Source organism: Gigantopelta aegis, unplaced genomic scaffold (assembly GCF_016097555.1).
Source record: "Gigantopelta aegis isolate Gae_Host unplaced genomic scaffold, Gae_host_genome ctg1361_pilon_pilon:::debris, whole genome shotgun sequence".
Classification (NCBI taxonomy): domain Eukaryota; kingdom Metazoa; phylum Mollusca; class Gastropoda; order Neomphalida; family Peltospiridae; genus Gigantopelta; species Gigantopelta aegis.
Genome location: NW_024532765.1, coordinates 155,063 through 177,685, shown reverse-complemented (window position 1 = coordinate 177,685; position 22,623 = coordinate 155,063). Strand labels below are relative to the sequence as shown.

Sequence of the window (22,623 nt, the reverse complement as noted above, 5' to 3'; positions counted from 1 at the left end):
TTTTGTATATTTGTGTGAATGCATATGTTTAAATTTTGTTGTTTAAACCTAGAATTATAGAGAAATCCTCAATAGTCTTGTACTCATTGTTGTTATTATTAAATATAATACTACATTGTGTCCATTAAATAATATTTATATTTAAAAATATTCAATTCGCTTTTGCTAGTAACACACATTTTAAAACAACCCATTGCCAGATCTATAAACAATATAGACAATGTAGTATTCTCCATATATCCAAAACAAACAACAAACCATGATAAACAATGTTTATTAGGCTGAACCTTTAAACTGTTTTCTCTTAAAAAGTTAAATGTCAATATAGTCAAGTTCTTTGAACCAATATAAAATTGATTACAGTTTTCATTAGTATGAAAAGTTGTCCTTTGTATGTTAATTTGGAATACGAGTACATGTAAATACAATAAAAGACACAAATTCTGTTAGCTGTATTCAACAACATGTTAATATCCTTCCAAGATCAAACCTCTAATAGTAGTCTTCAGAGGACCATATTTCCTAGCATTTCCTGCAGAAAGCTTTCCAGATTCAAATATCTGCCATCCAGCACTTGAGCGGGATAAAGAACACATGACAACAGCCTGGCTGTGTCTGGCGTGTGTGAATGTTGTCTTGCAAAGGTCTTTATTCTGATTAGAAGCTTCAAAGAATTTTAAACTTGGGTTAGGATACCGAGCAATTGTTGGGGAGTGCCAAGCACTGAGTGTAAAAAACAAATGTGTTACATTACTGGGCAACTTCTTCAAGTAAACATGAATGGTGTGATGACCAATGCACTGAATGTCATTCATGACATCTCCCGAGTGTGTTACTGAATTACCATCTATATAACGGTGCCTGTAATCAACAGTCTTATAATGACCTTGCCCACTGAAAAGCATGCAAGATGCATCCAAGTAATCTCGTCCAGTGGATGGATATCCCCAATAGACCACAAGACCACATGATCAAAAGCATCAGGAATGGCATACAGCAAAACCACCAGGTGAATCGTTTCATTTGGCTGTATGTTATATTCACTCAGAGTCATTTGATGTCCTCCATTTCCAAACGCCTGAAAAAAGGAATATGCCAGTGAGAAAATTACCTTTAAATATATTATGTTAGTGAAGGCAAAATATTACAGGTCACGTTATTTAATTTTGGAAGTAAACATATTTCAATGTCTCAATTTAAGGTCAAATATCCAGTATTTAATATAAAGTAAAACACAAAAACAACTTTAACAAACATGTTTTTAGAATCAATGGATATTGTTAAATGCTCTTATACAACATACAAATCTTGTCACCATGTTCTTTTTATAATACATTATACACCTTACCATCTAAGAGTCAGAGTATTGCTGTCAAATGGTCATGTCATGATATAATTTTTTTAGTTAAACAAGTTTGTCAAGAAGTATCCTCCTCACCCTAAATAGGTACATTATAAGAGTATTTAATAAATAGCGAGGGTTTAAGCTGGACCTCCAAAATTAGTAGCAAATTTAACTGCCAAATTTGATTTTTTAAAAATCTGTAGACAAAAATGGCCAGTCCATCTACATCAGACACAGAATTAGTTGGTGGTTTCTTGAATTGGCAATAAAATATGTTACTAAATACAGTAAAACCTGCTCAAGTGAAAACCTGTATTAAGTAGCCACCTGTTTAAAAGGTATTTAATACAGGATTGACTGTACAACTTTAGTTCATATTTGGCAATTTGACAAGCAGCAGCTTAAATCCTGACATACTACAGCACAGGTGACATCAGAAGATAGCAAGTTTAATGTTTGGCTATTACTTGTAGTTCCTTTCCATGGTGGAGTAGTTTCTGCTTCTGAACATCATGTTTCAGCTTGGTCTTGATTTGCTCCTTCAGCTGTAACACGGTCATGGCTGGGTTGAACAGGATGTTGGTGCTGTCTCCGGTTAAGACCGACACTCGTATAATGCCGTGGGCCGATGCCTCAGTGACGCAAGGTGGAGTATATTCAGAGGTGTACTCTCTGAACATCTTGGCTAAAGTGTGCTTAATGAGGTTTATGACATCGCTGTTGAATGGTACCGGCTGACCACATGAAGGATGTGGACACTGTCCAGTCTTCTCCGATGTTGTCATCACACACTGAAATGAAGAAATAATTTTCAATTCCAGGGTTATGTGTTTCAATGAATGCTTGAACATAGTGATTGTCAAAACGGACAAGAGTTGATCGAATGTTCAGGTGGCATGTCTATATTCTGCCGGTCCGTTATTCCAAAGTATTGCTACTTTGAAAGTCATAACCCTAACCCTGACCCTAACATGAGTTAAGCCATGCATGCTGCAATCATATATACATATACAGGGGTGCAGAAATGGAAAATATTTCACTAGCCCACTGGACCAGAACCAACTAAAATTTACTAGCCCACCAGACTTTCTACTAGTCTGTCAGGCTACAGAATATATTATTGTTTAACAATATTATAATATACTCTGTCTTCACTTCAAATGATATATACATATTATTTTATTATTATCTTTTTTAATGACAAAAACAAATTAAGGACACTTGATAAGTGATCAACATCATGTAGCAAACAAAAACAAGACCCAAACCCTGACTGACAAATCAAAAGATTTTGAAATTCTCTGGTAAATACTAAGTGTTTCACATTTCTTTTATATAAATTAAAAAAATTCAAGTGATATCCCGAAAGTGCTTTAAGAGAACAATCTATTCAGAACACACAACGGATTCAATGCAAAAACAAAATATGTATATAAATTAAATTAGTCAGCCAGAAAAAGACAGATCACCCGTCGGACTAGTAGTTGTATTTTTTAACTCATCTGTCAGAATTTTTGCTCGCATTTGGCAATTGGGAGAGTACTTTCTGCAGCCCTGATATAAATACAAGAAATAACTACATTTTGGAAGCCCTTAAAATTTGCAATGGTAATCGGCAGTGCTGCTCCCGGGAAAAAGCTGAAAATGTAAATTATTCATAAAGAATGAGTGATATATTGAAGATATCATAGAAAGAGCTGTGAATTGAATTATGACAACGCCTAGATTTCATATTAATAGAATAACTGATTTAACTTTTCCTAATGTCTTTTTGACTGCCTTGTGCAGAGATACGATTTTGATCTGGAAATATAGTTTTGTCATTCAGATTTAAGACCGTGGCCTTATTCTGTGAAGGTTGAATAGTGAACAGGGAACATTTTGTTCAATATTGCGTCGTGATGCTAATCAATTTTTAAACTGATAGCAAATGCTGCTAATAAAAAAATAAAAAATAAAAATATATATATTACCTGTCTGCTATATTCTAACCTTAATTCACGTTCACAATTCGACCTGAACAGGATAATGAATGAATGGATGATTAACGACACCCCAGCACAACAATATGCATCGGCTATTGGGTGTCAAACAAAGATAAGTACATGAATATGATTATTTATAGTAAAAATTTTAATTATATATGGTAATTATGTAAGACCACAGCTTGTGTAAAAAGCTGTGTGGAAAAATACACAATACAAAAATCAAGATAAGTACATGTATACATACATTTCAAAACTTTATATAGAAATCAAATTGTTTTGAAAACTTCAAACTTAATTCTCGATGGAATTTAAAAGATTCTAAAACATTTCGGTTACCAAATATATCTTTTCTTGTCTGCAGTTCTATGTATATACTACTCAAAAGAATTTAAGGGTCAGATGATATTTTCGACATTATTTTCTGAATGTCAATTATATTAGCTAGACCATAATGTCACGCATGGTATTGTTCCATTTTGACGAAAGTGGGTCTAAGCAACCCATAAATGAATTAAAATCCACTGTCATTGACACTGTCGACTAATTCTAATGGCGAAAACATGCTTACATTTGCACGTAAATTAGGGCGAAAGCGAAAGGTCTGCTAAGTGCCTATAACTTGCTTTTTCACAAAGCGCTTCATTTGCATGCTTTGCACGTGTATTCCATGTTCCCAATGCTGAATTTCCATATAATTAGAGCTTGCGTTCGTGTACGGTGCACACTCCAAATTCGACAATGGTACGACGTCAACTGACTATCGAAGATCGAGGAAGGCTATTGCTTGGCTTCAGGATGGCAATACGCAAAGAAATGTTGCTCTGAGACTTGGTGTCAGTCAGAGTGTCGTTGGCCGACTGTGGCAACGGTACCAAGGAACGAATTCTGTTCGAAATCGTCCACGTTCGGGAAGACCCCGAAGCACTACAAATAGAGAGGACCGCTACATCACCAATATGGCTCTACGTCAACGCACAACCACTGCACGCCGATTACGTGACAATCTGCGGACTGCGACTGGAACTCGAGTGTCTGATCAAACCATACGCAATCGTCTGAGAGCCAATAATCTACGCTGCCGTCGCCAGGCTGTTCGACCACCACTCCTACCACGTCACAGAACGGCCAGACGTCACTGGTGCACACTTCGTCTGCAGTGTTCAGTGGGGTCGAGTGATGTTCACTGATGAGTCCAGGTTTAGTCTCCAGTTCAACGACGGTCGGGTTCGTGTCTACAGACGTCCTGGGGAGCGCTTCGCTGACGTTAACGTTAGACAACGTCACCGGTTCGGTGGTGGCAGCGTCATGGTGTGGGGCGGCATCTCTATCCACCACAGGACCCCCTCTATTTGGTGGATGGCAATCTGAATGGAATCCGCTATCTGAATGAGATTATCCGGCCGTTGGTTCTCCCAGGCCTTCAGCAGATTGGCGGCGGGGCGGGGGAGTTCTGCAGGATGACATTGCCAGACCCCACCGCGCCAGGTTGGTAACGGACTTTCTCAGACAACAAGGTATCGCCAGGATGGATTGGCCAGCATATTCGCCTGACTTGGCCCCAATAAAGCACACCTGGGACGAATTAGGCAGGAGAGTTCAGGATAACCATGCCCCTCTGGCCAACCTTCATGATCTGGGTCAACTTCTTATGGCAGAGTGGCAGGCCATTCCCCAAGAGTCCTTCAGACGTCTGATCAACAGCATGAGGCAACGATGTGTCGAGTGTATTCGCGCCAGGGGTGGATTCACACACTATTAAACGAATGTTCTAATGTGTAAAATCCATGTTTGACAACCTTCAACTTTGACAGCATGTCATGTGACTTTCTTGTATACAGTGACGTTTATTTGTGGTTTTTTGTAAATATGGAACAATAAATTAAATTTTTGGTGTAGTTTACATCATCAATCTAATACACTCTGAAACTTATTTGGTTATAAATTTTTGACCCTTAAATTCTTTTGAGTAGTATAATATAACAAATAAATGAAATAAATATCAACAGTACCATTTTCCAAACTACATGTAGTAGGTGGACACATTGTCTAAAGTTATTTATTAATTATTTTTTTAACCTTTCATCGTTTGTTTACACTGCACTTTTTTGTATGATCAAAAGACAATATTTCTTTGCTGATTATATCTAGAGTAAATGCAGTTTTGTCCCAAAAAGCTACATTTGTAAATTATGATCACTGACCAAAAATATTGAAATTTTATCTACTGGTAGTCATCACAGCTTGCCAATATATAATACTGGTAGTGATTGACCTGTAAACAGTGTTATCTGCTTGTTATAGAATTTTGATAGGGGTCAAAGTTAGCTAGTAGACCAGTTTTTATTTTAATATGGTGAAGCATTGATTTGTAATAATATAACTCATTTTGAATTTGAATGATGTCAGTATTCCAATGACATCACTTTGCATGCATCTCCTTACAATAACTATAAACTGAATATATGACATTTCCATTTTAAGAATGCTGGAAAAATTACAATTGAAATTTTTTTGTTTCAACATTACTAATGCACTTGAATGTGTTTGAAGAAAATCTTGTAATTAAAAAATTGTACCTTTTACGAAATATGAATTTCAAGTTAAATTACTGTAAGATATGTTTTATTTATTGTGTATGAAGCCAAAACAAGGGTGAAAAGAGTTACTGTCATCAAACTTAATGACCAGTGAAACAAGCTTACCCTCATGCAGTAAAATCGTGGATGTCTACACTTCTTGGACAGATCTTCAGGGGGAAAAGCACATCTTAACTTTTCTTCATTGCACTTTCTGCACTTCATTTTTAAGCCAGCAAATGTTGAGTACTAAAAAAACAAAAACACACATGTAGCCCTATACATTAACTTTTCTGTTCAGGACTTCTATGTTTTTAGACGCCCAATAGCAAATTTAGGAGCGATGAACTTGAAGTAATATGGTTGGAAATACTTCCATATAAATCTAAATCTATTCTTGTGGCTTTTCTTTATCGACCACCAAATGCCAAGATTATATGGTTTGAACAATTTCATGCCAATATAGAAAAAGCTATCACACTTAACAAAGAACTGATTATAATGGGTGATTTTAATATAGACCTGCTAACATCAAAACATTCTGAATTTATTAATATCTGTAAAGCATATAATCTAGAGCAAATAATTAATGAGCCAACAAGAGTTACAGAAAATTCTTCAACACTTATTGATCATGTTTATGTTACAAGCAAAGCAAAGGTTAATCGCTGCTTTGTACCCAAACTTGGAATAAGTGACCACTTCCCTGTCTGCATTGTTTATAAATCGAAGGCTGCACCTATTAAAAAGAATCATCACATCACGCTTCAATATCGATGCCTGAAGCATTTTGACCAGAGTCACTTTTTGAATGACTTATCAAATACTCTTGAACCAGTAAGTAATGTATCTGACCCCAGTACTGCTCGCAATACTCTCTGTGCCTGTTTAACTGAAGTAGTGAATAACCATGCACCACTCACTGAACATAGGGTTATGCATACCAAACTTAAACCATGGCATACAGATCAAATTATAGGTGCTATGAAAATGAGAGACCTTTGCAAAAAACAACAAAAAGAACGGCAATTCAAATATTGGCGTAATACAGTCAACTCATTGATTGACAAAGCTAAAACAAACTACCTGCGAAATGCTGTTAAAAAAAACACATCAAACCCAGCTGCCATTCACAAAATTCTTCGAAATCTTAATCCCAAAGATAACACTTCCATAGCCTCCATTAAGGATGACAGCAACCACCAAGTAATAAACAAACAAAACATATGTAATCACTTTAATCATTATTTTATCAATGTAATTGAACAGGCAAAATCAACCATTACACCTTCCAATAACAACACCTTTAAAACAATTATCAGATTTTTGTTGATAGTAAAATAACAAGTACTGTCAAGTTCACCATTCCACTAGTCTCAAGTGCATTTGTATTTGAACAACTTCAGAACTGTGATGTAAAAAAATCAATGGGATTGGATGACATAGGACCACACTTTGTTAAATTGGCTTCAGCTGTTATAACCCCATCACTTGTAACCATCATCAACAACAGCATAACATCAGGGATATTTCCTGAGCAATGGAAACATGCAAAAATAACTCCATTATTTAAAACTGGGGATAGACAAAAGTGTGAAAACTATAGACCAATTTCTATATTGCCAATAATGTCTAAAATAATGGAAAAACATGTGCATAAAGCATTATCTGAATTCTTCGAAGAATACAAACTCCTTTATTTAAATCTGGATTTAGAACCAAACATTCCTGTGAAACAGCTCTACTTAGAATTGTTAATAATTGGCAAAAGTCAGTAGATGATGGTAAATTTGTCTCAGCTACATTCATTGATTTTAAAAAAGCATTTGACATGATAGATCATGATATACTCATGAAGAAACTAAGCATCTATCACTTTGATTCAAAATCTCTAAAATGGTTTGAATCATATCTCTCGGGTAGAAAACAAACTGTTGTTCTTGGCAAAGCCCGATCTGATCCTCTTAATCTCTCATATGGCATCCCACAGGGATCAGTACTTGGCCCCACTTTGTTTGCATTATATATCAATGATCTGCCACTCTATGCAAAGCATTGTGTCATGGATCTGTTTGCTGATGATGTAAGCTCCACATCTGTAGCTGATGACATATCTCTGTTAGAAAAACATGTCCAGTTAGATTTGAATGAGGTGAGTCTTTGGTGCAACCATAATAAGATGTCTCTTAACTTAAATAAAACTAAAATCATGCTTATTGGTTCTTCTAAAAAAACTGACCTCGATTGCAGAAACCTCAACAGCATTGACTGTATATGTAGATCACATACCAGTGCAATGTTCCACTTCTGAAAAACTTCTTGGTGTACACATTGACCCAACACTGACATGGGCTAACCACATAAATGCCATTATTAAAAAATCTTCTTATTTATTATACATTTTTCAACAAAACAGAAAATATCTTGACCAAAAGACCAGATTAATATTCTACAGCTCTTACATATTACCTCACTTAGACTATTGCTCCACAATTTGGGGAACCTGTTCAAAACATTCTATAGGAAAACTTCAAAAAATCCAAAATCAAGCTGCAAGACTTATTACTGAAAAAAGCAAAGAAATGTCCACTGCAGAAATAATTAGCTCTCTCAAATGGCTTAAAATCAAAGAGAGAATTGACTTTAGAACCTGCCAGTTTGTCTACAAAGTCCTCAACAAACTATCTCCATCATATCTAGAAACAATGTTTCAAACAACTTCAGAAATTCACTCCTTAAATCTGAGGTCAACTCAACATAATCACCTTTATGAATTAAAACCAAGAACAGAATTTTATCGCCATAGTTTTTCATGCAGGGGAGCTAAACTGTGGAACACACTACCTTCAAAGATAAAATATTCTCAATCCCTCGCCTCATTCAAATTCAAATCCAGTTATTTTAAGCACTATTCAAATAATAATCAATTTTAAGATATACCTTTGTTGTTGATTTTGTGTTTGTTAAAATAATTATGATGTATTGAGTTATCACTGACTCAAGTTTCTTAACAAATTGATTTAAATATTATTTATATATTCATAATATGTGTTATTGTTCCTCATGCTATACATATTACATGTATGTTGATGTTGTTTCTTTGAATGTATGTATGTATAATATCATGTATAGATTAGAGAGGGCCTCATGGGAGACCAGTCACCTTGTACTGAATGTGTTTACCCTCTGAAAATAAAGAATTTTATTATTATTATTATTATTATTATTATGTTTATATTCTGCTATAATGTATGTATACAATGGGTCAGCTATATTCCACAGAAAAGGTGAAAAATTCAGATTTTGTTTTTCTTAAAAATGAAACAACTGCAATCTATTTTTCATTTGCAGTACTGTATTCTATATATATTTCTGCACAGGAAATGATGGTTTGGCACGCTAATAACCATTTCAGTGTTGTATGTGTGTTGTTTAAAACTCTCACAGGTAAGAAATAGTGTCCACTAAGTTATGGACAACAGCAATATCAAGCATTGCACTAAACATACACAAGGGACATTTTGTATGGTACTACAATTTAGGAAAGCTGTCCCTTTCTATGAATTAACGTCACTTTGTTACAAGATAAGGTTATATTTTATGTAATCACCTAAATGTTTACTCTTATCATATATTTTCTTACAAACTATCATTTATAATTTGAAAAATATTTCCTATATGTTGCGAGAAGTAGTTTTGCTATATATCAACCAGCACATCCTTTTACTGCCATTGTAAATATATGCTAATATCATTAACAACATACATTTTAATTTTTACAAAATATTTGTTCATGAAAGTAACCTAGTGGACATGCTGTAACATAGTAGACCAGGTTTAACTTCCACTAAGTTACTTAAAATAACCATCCATTGAAAGAACCGACGTATCTGATTATCTATATTTAATGATCAGAACAGACTGATACAGTAATAAGAATGAGTAACAAGGTCATATGTCTAAATACAGATAAATAATTATTTTACTGATGTGAGGTCATCATCATATTAAATGATTCAATCAAAATTGACAATAAATAATATTTAAAATTTTAACTGTTATACATTTAATTCAAGTGAGTAAATGAATGATTAAAGACACCTCAGCATGAATATCATAATATTTGGAATCAAACAAAATGTTCCATGGACAGTATTTCTGCCAGAAAGAAATTGGTGGATATGAAATTGAATGCAACCACAGTATGGGGGCCTCCTCCAGAAAGAAAATGGGTTAAGTTTAGAGTTAGGGTTAAGAAAATCATACAGTAATGATAAGAATAATTCATTTTGTCAAAAGTTAATTAAAACAAAAATCTACCCAAAAATGTGGCTATGGTGCCATACCCGTTTTACCCTCTGGCAGAAACCCTGATGGACCAATATAACAAATACAAAATACAAGTCAATGCACTTCTTTTTGAAAAATTTACTTCAGCTGACAGAATCATATATTTTTTCTGTTTTTATTTTTCAACACTTGAAATTTTATATTTTAAATGCATGCATGTGTACATGCTTATATCAGTTATAAGACTTGGTCTCATAACTTGTGTCAGTTTGTTGATGCTAACTACCATTAGTGGCTGGTTTGGGAAGGAGACAAACAGTTTTCATAAATATACCCATAAATGTCCTTATTGTTGAGGCAGAATACACTTCACCTGTATAGCTGTCTCATTGTACAACCTTATGATGCCTAGTTTAACACTGAATTGTAAAAAAAAAAACCCAGCCAGATACATTTAATGCAAAGATGCACGAATATCCTTCATTTGTAGCAATTTGAGGTACAAGAATAAGGAGTGTACACATCAACAGCGACCCATGGGATTATATATACAAGAAGATACAACAGTCACTTCAGTGTTGATTGAGCTATTTGTGCTGTAGTTTGAGTAAGAGTAGTGTTAGCCAATATTTCATAATTAACGTGACTCTACAGAAGTTAGAATATAAGAACTCTGCAGAAGGATTGTATTTACATTTGCACATGTCAGCTATTGAACAACATAACTGGCATCCCGCATCCCTGGTCAGAATTCAGTGGGGGGGGGGGGGGGGGGGATTTTTGTGTTGGTTAATTTTTAAAAATTATTATTTACTTCGGTGATACTTTCATGTGCCAAGTAGAGAACACATTCATTAGGATATATAACGCTAAATCAAATTGAAAAAATGCCATTAGTAATAAACATAATAGTGTATACAGCAGCTATATGTATAACTATTATTTTAATCAACATATTACCACAAAATTGAAATCTTAATACAGTGCACATCATAACACCTGACCCTTAAAATGATTTATATATCGGGACACATCTCTGACTTCTGACTATCCTAGTTCCACATAAAAATAGTTAATCCTAATTTTACTGGCACTCTGCAAATGTTATAAACACAGTATATAGTAATTAACTGGTACACTGATGGTAGTTAAATCAAATGTACCTGTGTTTATTAAAATAACTGAAAGCAAGTATGTGTCCATCAGTAAGTATTAGTATAAATCAATGTAATGACAGCTGTGATGTGTTTTATACTGCTAACTGATATACTGACAGTGTGGCCACTAAGTTAATCTGTTGTCCGCTATGTTACTAAAGTGTCACAAATTTACAGTAATATAAGGCCTATATTCTAGGACTACACTTTAAATAGGTAAACTATTATTCAGTATACACATGTATGAGATGTATTAATAGTAACATTTTAGCATTAACTCCATGTAATGATGGCATTTCTACCCGTTTTTGTCTACTAGGTTACCAACACTGGTCTACTAAGTTACTTTGTTGAAGGTACATGTAACTTAGCAGATGGTAACATAGTGGACATTTTCTTAAATGTCTCATCCTATGACCTAGCTAGTCTGGCGTATTACCACTTAATTAGGCTTTTGTTTTAGGCTTTGGTATATTTAACCTACTTTGTGGTATAATGGTCAAACTCATTCAGTATATTGGTGGATTACTACATTGGTAACCTTGCAGACATATAATAAAGGTACGACTGACTCACGTTTCCAAAATTGAAAATAAATTAGAAATATGTCACATCTGATCAAAAACATGCTTTTCATTACTGATAGAGATTGCAGCGCCATCTGGTGAGTATTTAACAACATTCCATATGTATATCTCGGTGACTGTACTTGTCTAAAATAAAATAATAACATAGTGGACATAATAAATAGGGACACAAAGGAAATCCTAAATAATTTCTATAGTTTCAACAACTGTGTCATTTATAAAATTGATTTCAACACTGGACACTATCCAAAATAAAATGGTTTTGAATGAAAAATAATACTACCTGTATATTAATTTGGTTCATACAGCAGTGTATGTATAGACTTACTGTTTGGGACAGTAACTTAGCGGACAAATTTGACAAAATTTGGTTTTTTACCATCAGTTTCGGTGAAATAATTATAATTGAGATGATGAATATTGATGTTCTTGCTAAAGCATGATCCACAATATTTATTTTCATATAAAAGATAAAAGTGAAGTATTTTTTACTGAATAAATGGATGGGGACAAAATCATCCATGATTTTTTACCTTTTCTGTGGAATGACCCACCATGTATGTGTATGCATGTGTTTGTGCGTGCACACGTGTGTGTGATTGTGTGTAAACCATTGGTCAAATATGTACTCGGTGAATAGGTATCTATAATTATCTATTGAGCATTACATCAGAAAGTAATTCATGATGCCTTGTAATAATCCTGGTGGAACAATTACTTTACTAAAATACCATTCTGGAGTGGCAGTCCTCCCATACACATGTATATACGAAACACTTAACAGTTAGTTCATTTTTTGTTTGTTTATTAGTTGCACATAAAAAAGTTACAACATATCATGTACTTAAATAGCTGAATTAATTTGATGCAGATATAAATTATTAATAATTATTATTTCAATTATTTTTGTTGAGTGTGTCGTTAAATAAAACATTTCCTTCCTTCATGTAACCATAGGCATACAGGCTCCCATTTTTTGTAGGGGGCAGGCAGCTTTTTGCCCGAATTAAATGAAAACGCCGGAATCTGGATAACAACATTTATTCATATTATTAGCATTACTGCCAAACAGTTATATAGGGTTACAAACTAAACACTACTAATTTTTACATGGATTACAACCATTAATATTGTGGATAGAATGATGGAAAAACATGGTGAAAAGATTTCAGGCCAGCTTATCTTGCCTGAAAATCTTTAACATTTTTGGCAAAATTTGAGGATTTGATCCAGCACTTTGTGTGTGTGTGCAGTTGTATAGTATGCTCATGCATGTGATCATCTTTTCTTGTCTGCGGGGGGGGGGGGGGGGGGGGGGGGGGGGGGGTTTTTTTGGGGGGGGGGGGGGGGGGGGGGGGGGGGGGGGGGGGGGGGGGGGGGGGGGGGGGGGGTTTGGTTTGTTTTTTTTTTTTTTTTGGGGGTTTTTTTTTGTTTTTGTTCTGTGTGGGTTACTTTGGAATACTGACCCCTCTTTAGCACAACCTGGTGTGCTTTCTCCTGATTTCCTCCTGCTTTTGAAGGAGTTTCAAAATCACACTTTTTGGTTTCGTTAATAACATTAATTTGATCCATCCCGTGAAATAAGCTGCAGACATCGTAACCTTTTAGGGTCAGTCTATTTTAAATCAGTTATAGTGCCCCACGCACTTCGGTTTCAGATTTACTTTGTAAGAAATATGTTTCAGTCATCTACATGGATAAACCTAAAATATGGACTCTGTATTCCAAGTAGTTTTTGTCATTTTGCAAGCCATGGTAGCCCAGTGTAAAATGTAGCTTGAAAATTTCCGCCATCATTTTTATCCTATGTTTTAAGTCCCATTATTCCAACAAATAATGTACATTGAAATCTGACATTTTGTATGGGAACTTAGATCTTTACATATAAAGGTCTGATAATAGATATAGACTCAGACTGGTAGTTTTCAGTAGTCATGATAGTAGACAACTTAATAAATCTTTCAAATTCCATTTTATCTTACCGGTACAAACACACTGTCTTTAAAGTCTTACAACATTAGGTGTCCACACATTTAACTTTTTTATTTGTCAAATCCAAATCCATCCCTGGTTGAGCTGCTGATGCCATCTTGCACTTGTCAGCACAGGCAGTCCTTTCTCCCACCCACCCCAACCCCTTTCCTGTCCTGGACAAAGGAGCCTGCTTAAGACGACACCTGCACCCATGACAGACATGTGCTGCAACAGCTATGACCTGACATGACATTATATCCATCCCAATTGATATATAAATCTTAAATATTACAACTATGTGAGGATTAATAATGGAACAATATCCTTCTGAAATCGGAAAAATCGTTTTGGGGGCCTTTTCAATGAAAAACCACGAAAACAATGTGGGTTAAAATCCAGAAACTTGTCTTATTTTATACATGTACAGTCCTTGCCTTTTTAAAAACAAAGGCGAGTGAAAAATCGCACACCTCAAAACGCTTAGGCGAGTGAAAAATCACACTCATCAAAATGCTAAGGAGAGTGAAAACCAAGCATTATTAATTTATGAAGTAATTGGTACATGTAAATGCAGAGACATATGTTGCAAAAATGAACCAATAAACCAATAATGTTTTCTTCTAATTTTATGTTGTTTGGTTCATTAGTGTAGTCTTACTTCTTTTTCCTTTCAGGAATGGAGTTATAATTTATTAAAAAGTTTCAGGAGTAGGCCTACTACTATAGAAATATAATTATGACATGTATAAACTGATCCAGACAATTTGATTTTTTAATTACAATATGTACTATTCAGATAATTTGATGCACACAATTATATACTAATATATACATGTACCTTTTCAGTGTTAGGTGGTTTGATGAACGTGCAGCTAAACATATATAGGAATCAACTTGTCTTGAATTTCATTATTATGTGCAATGAATATGATTAGGATAGTTTGGATGGGAAAAGCCCACTGGTTCTGAGGAGGTGGTTCATGAACTACGACCGAGGCATCTCAGGTGTGCACTACCGACTCGTATAATTAAAACATTTTTTTTTTAAAACTCGTGAAACGTAGGCCTACAATTACTTCAATTGATAGTGTTGGTTGGGACATTGACATAAACGTGGCATTTTTAATTCAACAATTACGCAACCAGTCTTCCTCCCTCAACATTTTGTAACACGCCATTTGACCTACCGCTACAAGTTACGAATGTCATTGATCTAGAACGGCCCCAATGTTGTTGATAAAAAAATCAAAAAAATATCTGTTATTACAAAGGATTTTATTCAAAACGTGGGATAAAGATAATAAAAAAACCAACAACATAATTTTAGACATCAATTATCAATGCGTAATGGTGTAGATAAAAAAATTAACCAATAAACCAATAATGTTTTCTTCTAATTTTATATTGTTTGGTTCATTAGTGTAGTCTAACTTCTTTTCCCTTTCAGGAATGGAGTTATAATTTATTAAAAAGTTTCAGGAGTAGTACTATAGAAATATAATTATGACATGTATACACTGATGCTGACAATTTGATTTTTTATGTACTTTTCAGATAATTTGATGCACACAGTTATATATATATATATATACCTTTTCAGTGTTAGATGGTTTGATGAACATGCAGCTAAACATATATAGGAATCAACTTGTCTTGAATTTCATTATTATGTACCCTGAACATGATTAGGATAGTTGGGATGGGAAAAACCCACATGAACTACGACCCAAGCAGCTCAGGTGTGCACTACCGACTATGTTATTAAAAAATTTTCTTCAAATAACTCGTGAAACGTAGGCCTACAATTACTTCAATTGATAGTGTTGGTTGGGACATTGACATTCACGTGGCATTTTTAATTCAACAATTACGCAACCAGTCTTCCTCCCTCAACATTTTGTAACACGTCATTTGACCTACTGCTACAAGTTACGAATGGCTCTGACAGTGTTACGTCATTGATCTAGAACAGCCCCAATGTTGTTGATAAAAAAAAAGGACAAACTAACTTTGACAAAATCTGTCATTACAAAGGATTTTATTCGAAACGTGGGATGCCATAATAAAGATAATAAAAAAAACCCATAATTTTAGACACCATCATCAATGCTCTGATTGGTCAATATGCCACATTGCACTGCACATCAGATCATGTTCCAGTCACATGGTCTGTGACTTTGTAACTAATGAAACAAAAATTAAATAGTCTGCAATGATCATTGATTGCTGTTACTATATAGTGTGTACATACATGTATATACATATATAAATAACATATGCACATTCATTAACCTCTGGCTGAAATACAAATATTATTCCTACATACCTATTATCATTTCTTTTCCTTCTTTTTATTATTCCGTCTAAATTTCATTTCTTTTCTTCTGTTTTTTTTAAAGAAAGTATAAAATTACATTTCCGGGACATCACGTAAGCTTTGTAGGCTAACAGTTATGAACTAATCGAGACAATTTTACCGACTTCGCTGATTTCCATAATGAGTTCATTTGTGTAGGCTACAGAAGCCACTATTTAATTCAATCCCTTTTCTGTTTTTGTCATAACAGTATAAATGAGTTATCCTTATCAGACATTGTGATCTATTACCGTACAAAAGTGGACTGTTTCTAATTAATAATAAATTAAATAGGCAGACATTTTGATCGGATTGGTACATCTTCGAAGATGTCTATTAAACCTGTGTTTTCCGATCTGTATAGCAAAGATAAGTACCAGTCATATATTAAAATCTTGCATGGACGCTACCGTTCTTGTAAAACTTTTTTTTCTGGTATTATTAAACAGATCTTTCTATCATCTACATAAGGCAATCAATATACAAAATTATTTTATGCACGCTGTTTGTTATGTGTAACGTGCACTATTTTTCACACTTGCCAGATTGAAATTATGTGCACTGTACGAGCGCGATCGCACCCATGCACCTTAAAAGGCAAGGTCTGTTCAGGGTCAGATTATTTTTACTCTTGGAACTCTGGGTGCACGCACACGCTGGTCTACTTGACAACCTGTTTCGCATTTATGATGGTGTTTAAAATTATGTGTTTTTTTAAAGATTACATGTATCTTTACTATGGCCATTTGGAATAAAATCCTTTGTAATGACATATTTGTCGAGTTTGTATATTTTTTATCAACAACGTTGTGACTGTTCTAGATCAATATCGTAATGCTGACCTGACATAGATGTCAGAGCCATTCGTGACTGGTATTGGTAGCTACGTCAAATGACATGTTACAAAATGTTGAGGGAGACTGGTTGCCTAATTGTTGAATTAATAATACCACGTGAATTTCAATGCCAACACTGTCAATTGAACTAATTGTAGGCCTACGTTTAACAAGTTATCTTAAAAATAAAAATAATAATATGAGGGATTTAACTCAGTAGTGCACACCTGAGATTCTTGGGTTGTAGTTCATAAACCACCCCCTTGGAACCAATGGGTTTTCCCATCCCAACTATCCTAATCATGTTCGTTGTACATAATAATGACATTCAAGACAAGTTGATTCCTACACGTTTAGCTGCACGTTCATCAAACAATCTAATAGTGTAAAAGGTACCAATAATTGTGTGTATCAAATTATCTGAATAGTACATATCGTAATATAAAAAATCAAATTGTCTGCATCAGTGTATGTCACTGCTCATCAAATGTTTGAATAACTCCATTCCTGAAAGGGAAAAGAAGTCATACCAAACAACATAAAATTAGAACAAAATATTATTATGGCACAACAATAAACATCACAATAATATATATCGTGCCAGAGACGTTTATCTTATCTTGATTAACTAATATACTAGGGGCCATTCAAATATTACGTAATGCTTAGGGGGGGTGTAAATCCAAGTGTTATGTGACGTTAAAAGGGGTAGGGGGTGTATTGAACAGCGTTAAGTACTCTCGAGTGCCAAATAAACGTATACCTACGTTTATTAAATTTGTGGAAAAAATTTGGTGTCTACACTTATTCAGCACTCTACGTTTAATTACATCTTTAAAAAATGTAACCCCCTACGTTAATTCGGCACCCAACGCTTATTACAATTCTTAATTTATCAAATGCTTACATATAGCCTCTATTAGGGGTACCGATTTTCCGCGATCACGGAATCGAGGACGGAATTGCAAATCTTAAACGGAATTTACAATTTTCTGAGTTGTCAAATAAAATGCCAACTTTTGTGGTCAGATAATACATTTATTTATTTATTAATATACATACATTGTTTTTCTGCTTAATTGATCATTTGAACCATTACGGCACAACAAAGTATGTTACTCTACGACAAAATGTAAACACACGTTTCCGAACATTGTTGGCTGCCATTTTGTTTTTATCGCTCGGCTCGGTTCAGTTTTATTCGGTTGGGTAAATTCCTAGGATGCGTTCGATTGAGTGCTCGCCTGTAAATCGATGCAACAGTTCATGCAAGCACTTTATATAAATTAATCAATTACATACTAGAGTAGATAAAGTACAGTTCCTTTAGGATAAGGGGAACTGGCCCAAACTTTATCTACATTCTATCCTCTTTTTATATATATTTTTTTACATTACAAATTCCACTCATTTTAATTACAAATTCCACTCAACCTTTTTATTTTCACTTGCAAATAGAGTTTATTACTAATATTAGAAATTAGCGAGAAAAATTAGGCAGAGTTACATCCCCTAACCGCGTTCCAGTTCCAGCGCGTTCCGCTAATGGCTGGCATTGCCGATGACCACAGTTGTTTGTGAATCTTCAGCTGAGATTTATGCATGCCAGCCCCTGGCATCATAAGTGTCCCCACCTATGCTTTAAAAATAAAGAATGATAAGGTAGAAATTAAGTTGATGAAATTACGTTTTGTTAAATATAGGAGATGAATCTAGCGAGCTGTCATCCACCCTGATTGTTTTGGTTTTCTTGCATGGAACTTTTGGATTTTTTTTTCAAAGCTGCAATCTCGCCTCACATTAATTATCATAATTGCATTTAAATGTACAAACACACTTACAGTTTTAATTAATTGTGTGTGACAGTCACACAGTTGTAACAGTTAGATAATAGAAACATATGTTTATAGTGAACACATTTTTTCATACTATGGAATTTACTACAAGTTATTCATTTCTGAGCTGCTTGTTTTCTAAATTACATGTACACACAATAGTATATTTTTGTTATTTCCAAAACACTTATTTTTATTTTTACGTCAAACCAAATTGTTTTCATTAGGCTACTAGTAAATTTTTACAGTTTAGCTAAATTTCCAGACCCTATGCTAATTCCACATTCTACTCTTATTGGGGTTTTTTTTAATTGCCACACCCTATGCTAATTCCGCACCCTACTTTTAATTGATTTTAGAAAAAATTTCAGACCCTATGCTTATTAAGCCCCTATGTTTATTAGGCACTCAAGAGTAACACAATTTTGTTTTGTCTTAAACGTGCCATGCCATGACAACAATATATAATATAGGTTTTTAGAGGTAAATGTAAACCCAAAACAATTATAAATCAAGCTGAAATGCTTTAAAGGAGAGGACGATTAAGGCATTTGGCCTGGTATGCATATTCAACGATATATAATGCACATTATTGCTTAATATCAACACGTATAATCGTATAGTTAATTAATAAAACAGTTAAATGTGACGACTATTATATATAATGGGCACAGCCATTTTGTACCATCTCAGTGAGTACGCCCTCTGGCGAGCTGGTGGTTACATAATACTTAACGCGTCACGTCAGGAATGAGCCTTAGAACTAGAGAAACACAATCTACCTGGTTTTTGTGGGATGATAAATAGTCATACATTGCAATGTTCTGTAATAATACACATCCCAGTAAGCCAACAGTAAGTATATCCAGCACTATATATATTATTTTTCAATACAAAATAAAATACCATTGTCAAAGTGGCTACACAAGTCGAAACAATTAACAATGTTTTCCCCATGCATTAACCTACGTACTGAAATGATACATTGAGTGTTTTCTTAGTTAATTGGTCTATGCTGTTAGTTGCTTCTACCTGTGATTTCTGATTGGCAGGTGTGTATTTGATTGGTAACCAGACGAGCCAATTAATTGACGCTGTCTAGACATAAAAATACATACCAGTATTGTGGAATATCACCTGTCACCCCTAAAATTGTAATGGACATGGTTTATTACTGTAAATAGTTCTGTAAAACTATTGATTAAGTAGACTTTTCCATCTACAACCACAGAACTGACCAATTACGTAGTCCCAAAGAAAAGAAAATTATCATTTGTCGTTTTTGCTCCAACGTAGCATATCAATAGGCCTAATAGTGTACATTTTTCCTTTGGATTATTAAACAGAGAAAAATACTATAACCCCATTTTGTTCCGTTAACGCAACTTGAAATATATTTAGTTAAATAGTTTATTATATTATTACGTCATTTATGCTGTTTTAGAAGTCAGGTTGATCAAAGAGAAGCGCCTTGTCGAAAATTACTGCTTTTGTTTACACTGTACATACAGGAGATGGTCAGGAGCTGACGTCACTTCGCCCCAAGCTATCCCACCGGACGTCACAAAGACAAAACAAAATGGCTGCCCCCAGTTAGCAGGAATAATCATGGTTTTTTATTAACTCTAAAATTACGCGTTTTTCATTTGCTAAAGTGTCAGTATGTGTTGGTGGTCCGGGTATGCATCTTTCCAACACATAATGCTCTTGTTGGAGTTGACCCTACCTTTAATACACCAGACATTTTAAAATGGCGCAAGTGAAAACCCGCGATTTTGACAAAAATAGCGTTACATAATATTTCAACGGCCCCATATATATATTTGTATTTAAAAACAAACAATTTAAAGAAATAACTATCCTTTTACATGTTTCATCTTATCTTCAGAAAGGAACTGCTAAATATGACGTCATACATGTTATGATGTTACTGAAGTATAGATCTTGAAATTAATGCGATCATATTTATACTTACCTAAATTTAAGTGTGGTGGACAGAAATGTTTTATATCGATATAATATATAGGCTACATATATATTCGAATTTAACATAGGCTGCTATTAGTACGACGACTAGTAATTGGGGAGCAAAGACCGTAGATAAAAAGAGACCAAGTTGTAATCCTCAAATCATAGAAAATATATCTATTGTTGCTATCCACCCATTCCAAGAATTAAGACAGTTTTACTTTCACTTTTATTTCGCAGAAGCTAGGTATCTATAATTGTCTGCATCAAATTATCTGAATAGTACATATAATATAAAAAATTAAATTGTCTGCATCAGAGTATGTCACTGCTCCTCAAATGTTTGAATAACTCCATTCCTGAAAGGGAAAAGAAGTCAGAGCAAACAACATAAAATTAGAACAAAATATTATTATGGCACAACAATAAACATCATAATAATAAATATCTGCCAGACATTTATCTTATCTTGATGAACTAATATATATATATATATATATATACATGATGTATAGTTCCTGAAATTAATGCTATCATATTTATACTTACCAGAATTATATCAATATAATATATAGGCTACATATATATTCGAATTTAACATAGGCTGCTATTAGTACGATGACTAGTAATTGGGGAGCAAAGGGCGTAGATAAAAAGAGACAAAGTTCAAATCCTCAATTCGTAGAAAATATATCTATTGTTGCTATCCACCCATTCCAAGAATTGAGACAGTTTTACTTTCGCTTTTGTTTCGCGGAAGCTAATTATCAGGTGATTCCAAATACAAAGGGTGACAGGTTCCAACAATATTTACATGAATGAAAGAAACAAACTAAATTCAACATTTAAAAAGTTTGTGACTGATAAACTCAATATTTGTATCACAGTTCCTTCTGGATGGATTCATAAACCCCAAAACATTTAAACACTGTAGTATTTAGAAAAGTTAAATATAGAATCCTCTTCCCCAACTGGAAGTTAATGGACTGGTTTATCATCCAGAGAGGTCACGTCATCAGCTTGGAAAGAAGTTAAGAAACAGTTCAAAGCCTAAGGAATGTTTTTTTTAGGCTAAAGGTAAATTAATATATCTTTTTAGTCGTATCCAGGTGACTCTTTTAAATATTTTATTATTAAGCAGTATTATTTTCAGTAATTATATGCCAATAAAGGTATTTTAATGGGGGAAAAGATTAGAGAAATATGCTTTGTACCGTACAAATTGTAGGTTGGACTATACCAATTCAAATCCCATAGGCGACCATGTTAACGTTTGTGTTTAAAAACACTATATGCAATATATCAACCAAACTGTGACCCATAAATATCAGTACTACAACCCCTACCTCAAAGTATTAACTGCAGAAAATGGTACCTTTCATGGCTCATTTTCGGTATAACCAGATGTTTCTGCAACACCCCTAGTTTCGCACAAAATTTTAGTACTTTTTTTTACAGGTACCCCATACATGTTCCAAGCACAAGGCTACTTGACACGGTGGTACTACATCAAATAAAATTGCATACATTTTTAGCCCAGATGAAACTAATTTTTTTTACAACCAACACACTCACATTTATAACCAATCACAGGACTTGTGGTGTTAACTTCTCTATCACAAGTTCGGTACACCTCGAACTTCGACCCAGCCGGAAATTAATTGGTATAGTGCAACCTATACTGATAACATACATGTTTCAAAAGGTGGTG

General features: G+C 34.3%; 1 protein-coding gene across 3 annotated transcripts; it reads right to left on the bottom strand.

Annotated features, from left to right (window-relative positions):
- Window positions 1-258: 258 nt before the first annotated feature.
- LOC121391062 lies at window positions 259-21,597 on the bottom strand. Of its 3 annotated transcripts, none has more exons than XM_041522819.1 (4): window positions 21,462-21,597; window positions 6,036-6,158; window positions 1,813-2,136; window positions 259-1,078 (listed from the first exon to the last, which is right to left on the bottom strand). In XM_041522819.1, the coding sequence occupies exons 2-4, from the start codon at window positions 6,132-6,134 to the stop codon at window positions 848-850; spliced, it is 654 nt and encodes a 217-aa protein (XP_041378753.1). In that variant the 5' UTR covers window positions 6,135-6,158; window positions 21,462-21,597; the 3' UTR covers window positions 259-847. The 3 variants fall into 3 exon arrangements, with proteins under 3 accessions (XP_041378753.1, XP_041378754.1, XP_041378752.1); XM_041522820.1 differs by lacking the exon at window positions 21,462-21,597 and adding an exon at window positions 20,920-20,938; XM_041522818.1 differs by lacking the exon at window positions 21,462-21,597 and having other exon boundaries at window positions 6,036-7,197.
- Between the last annotated feature and the right edge of the window lie 1,026 nt (window positions 21,598-22,623).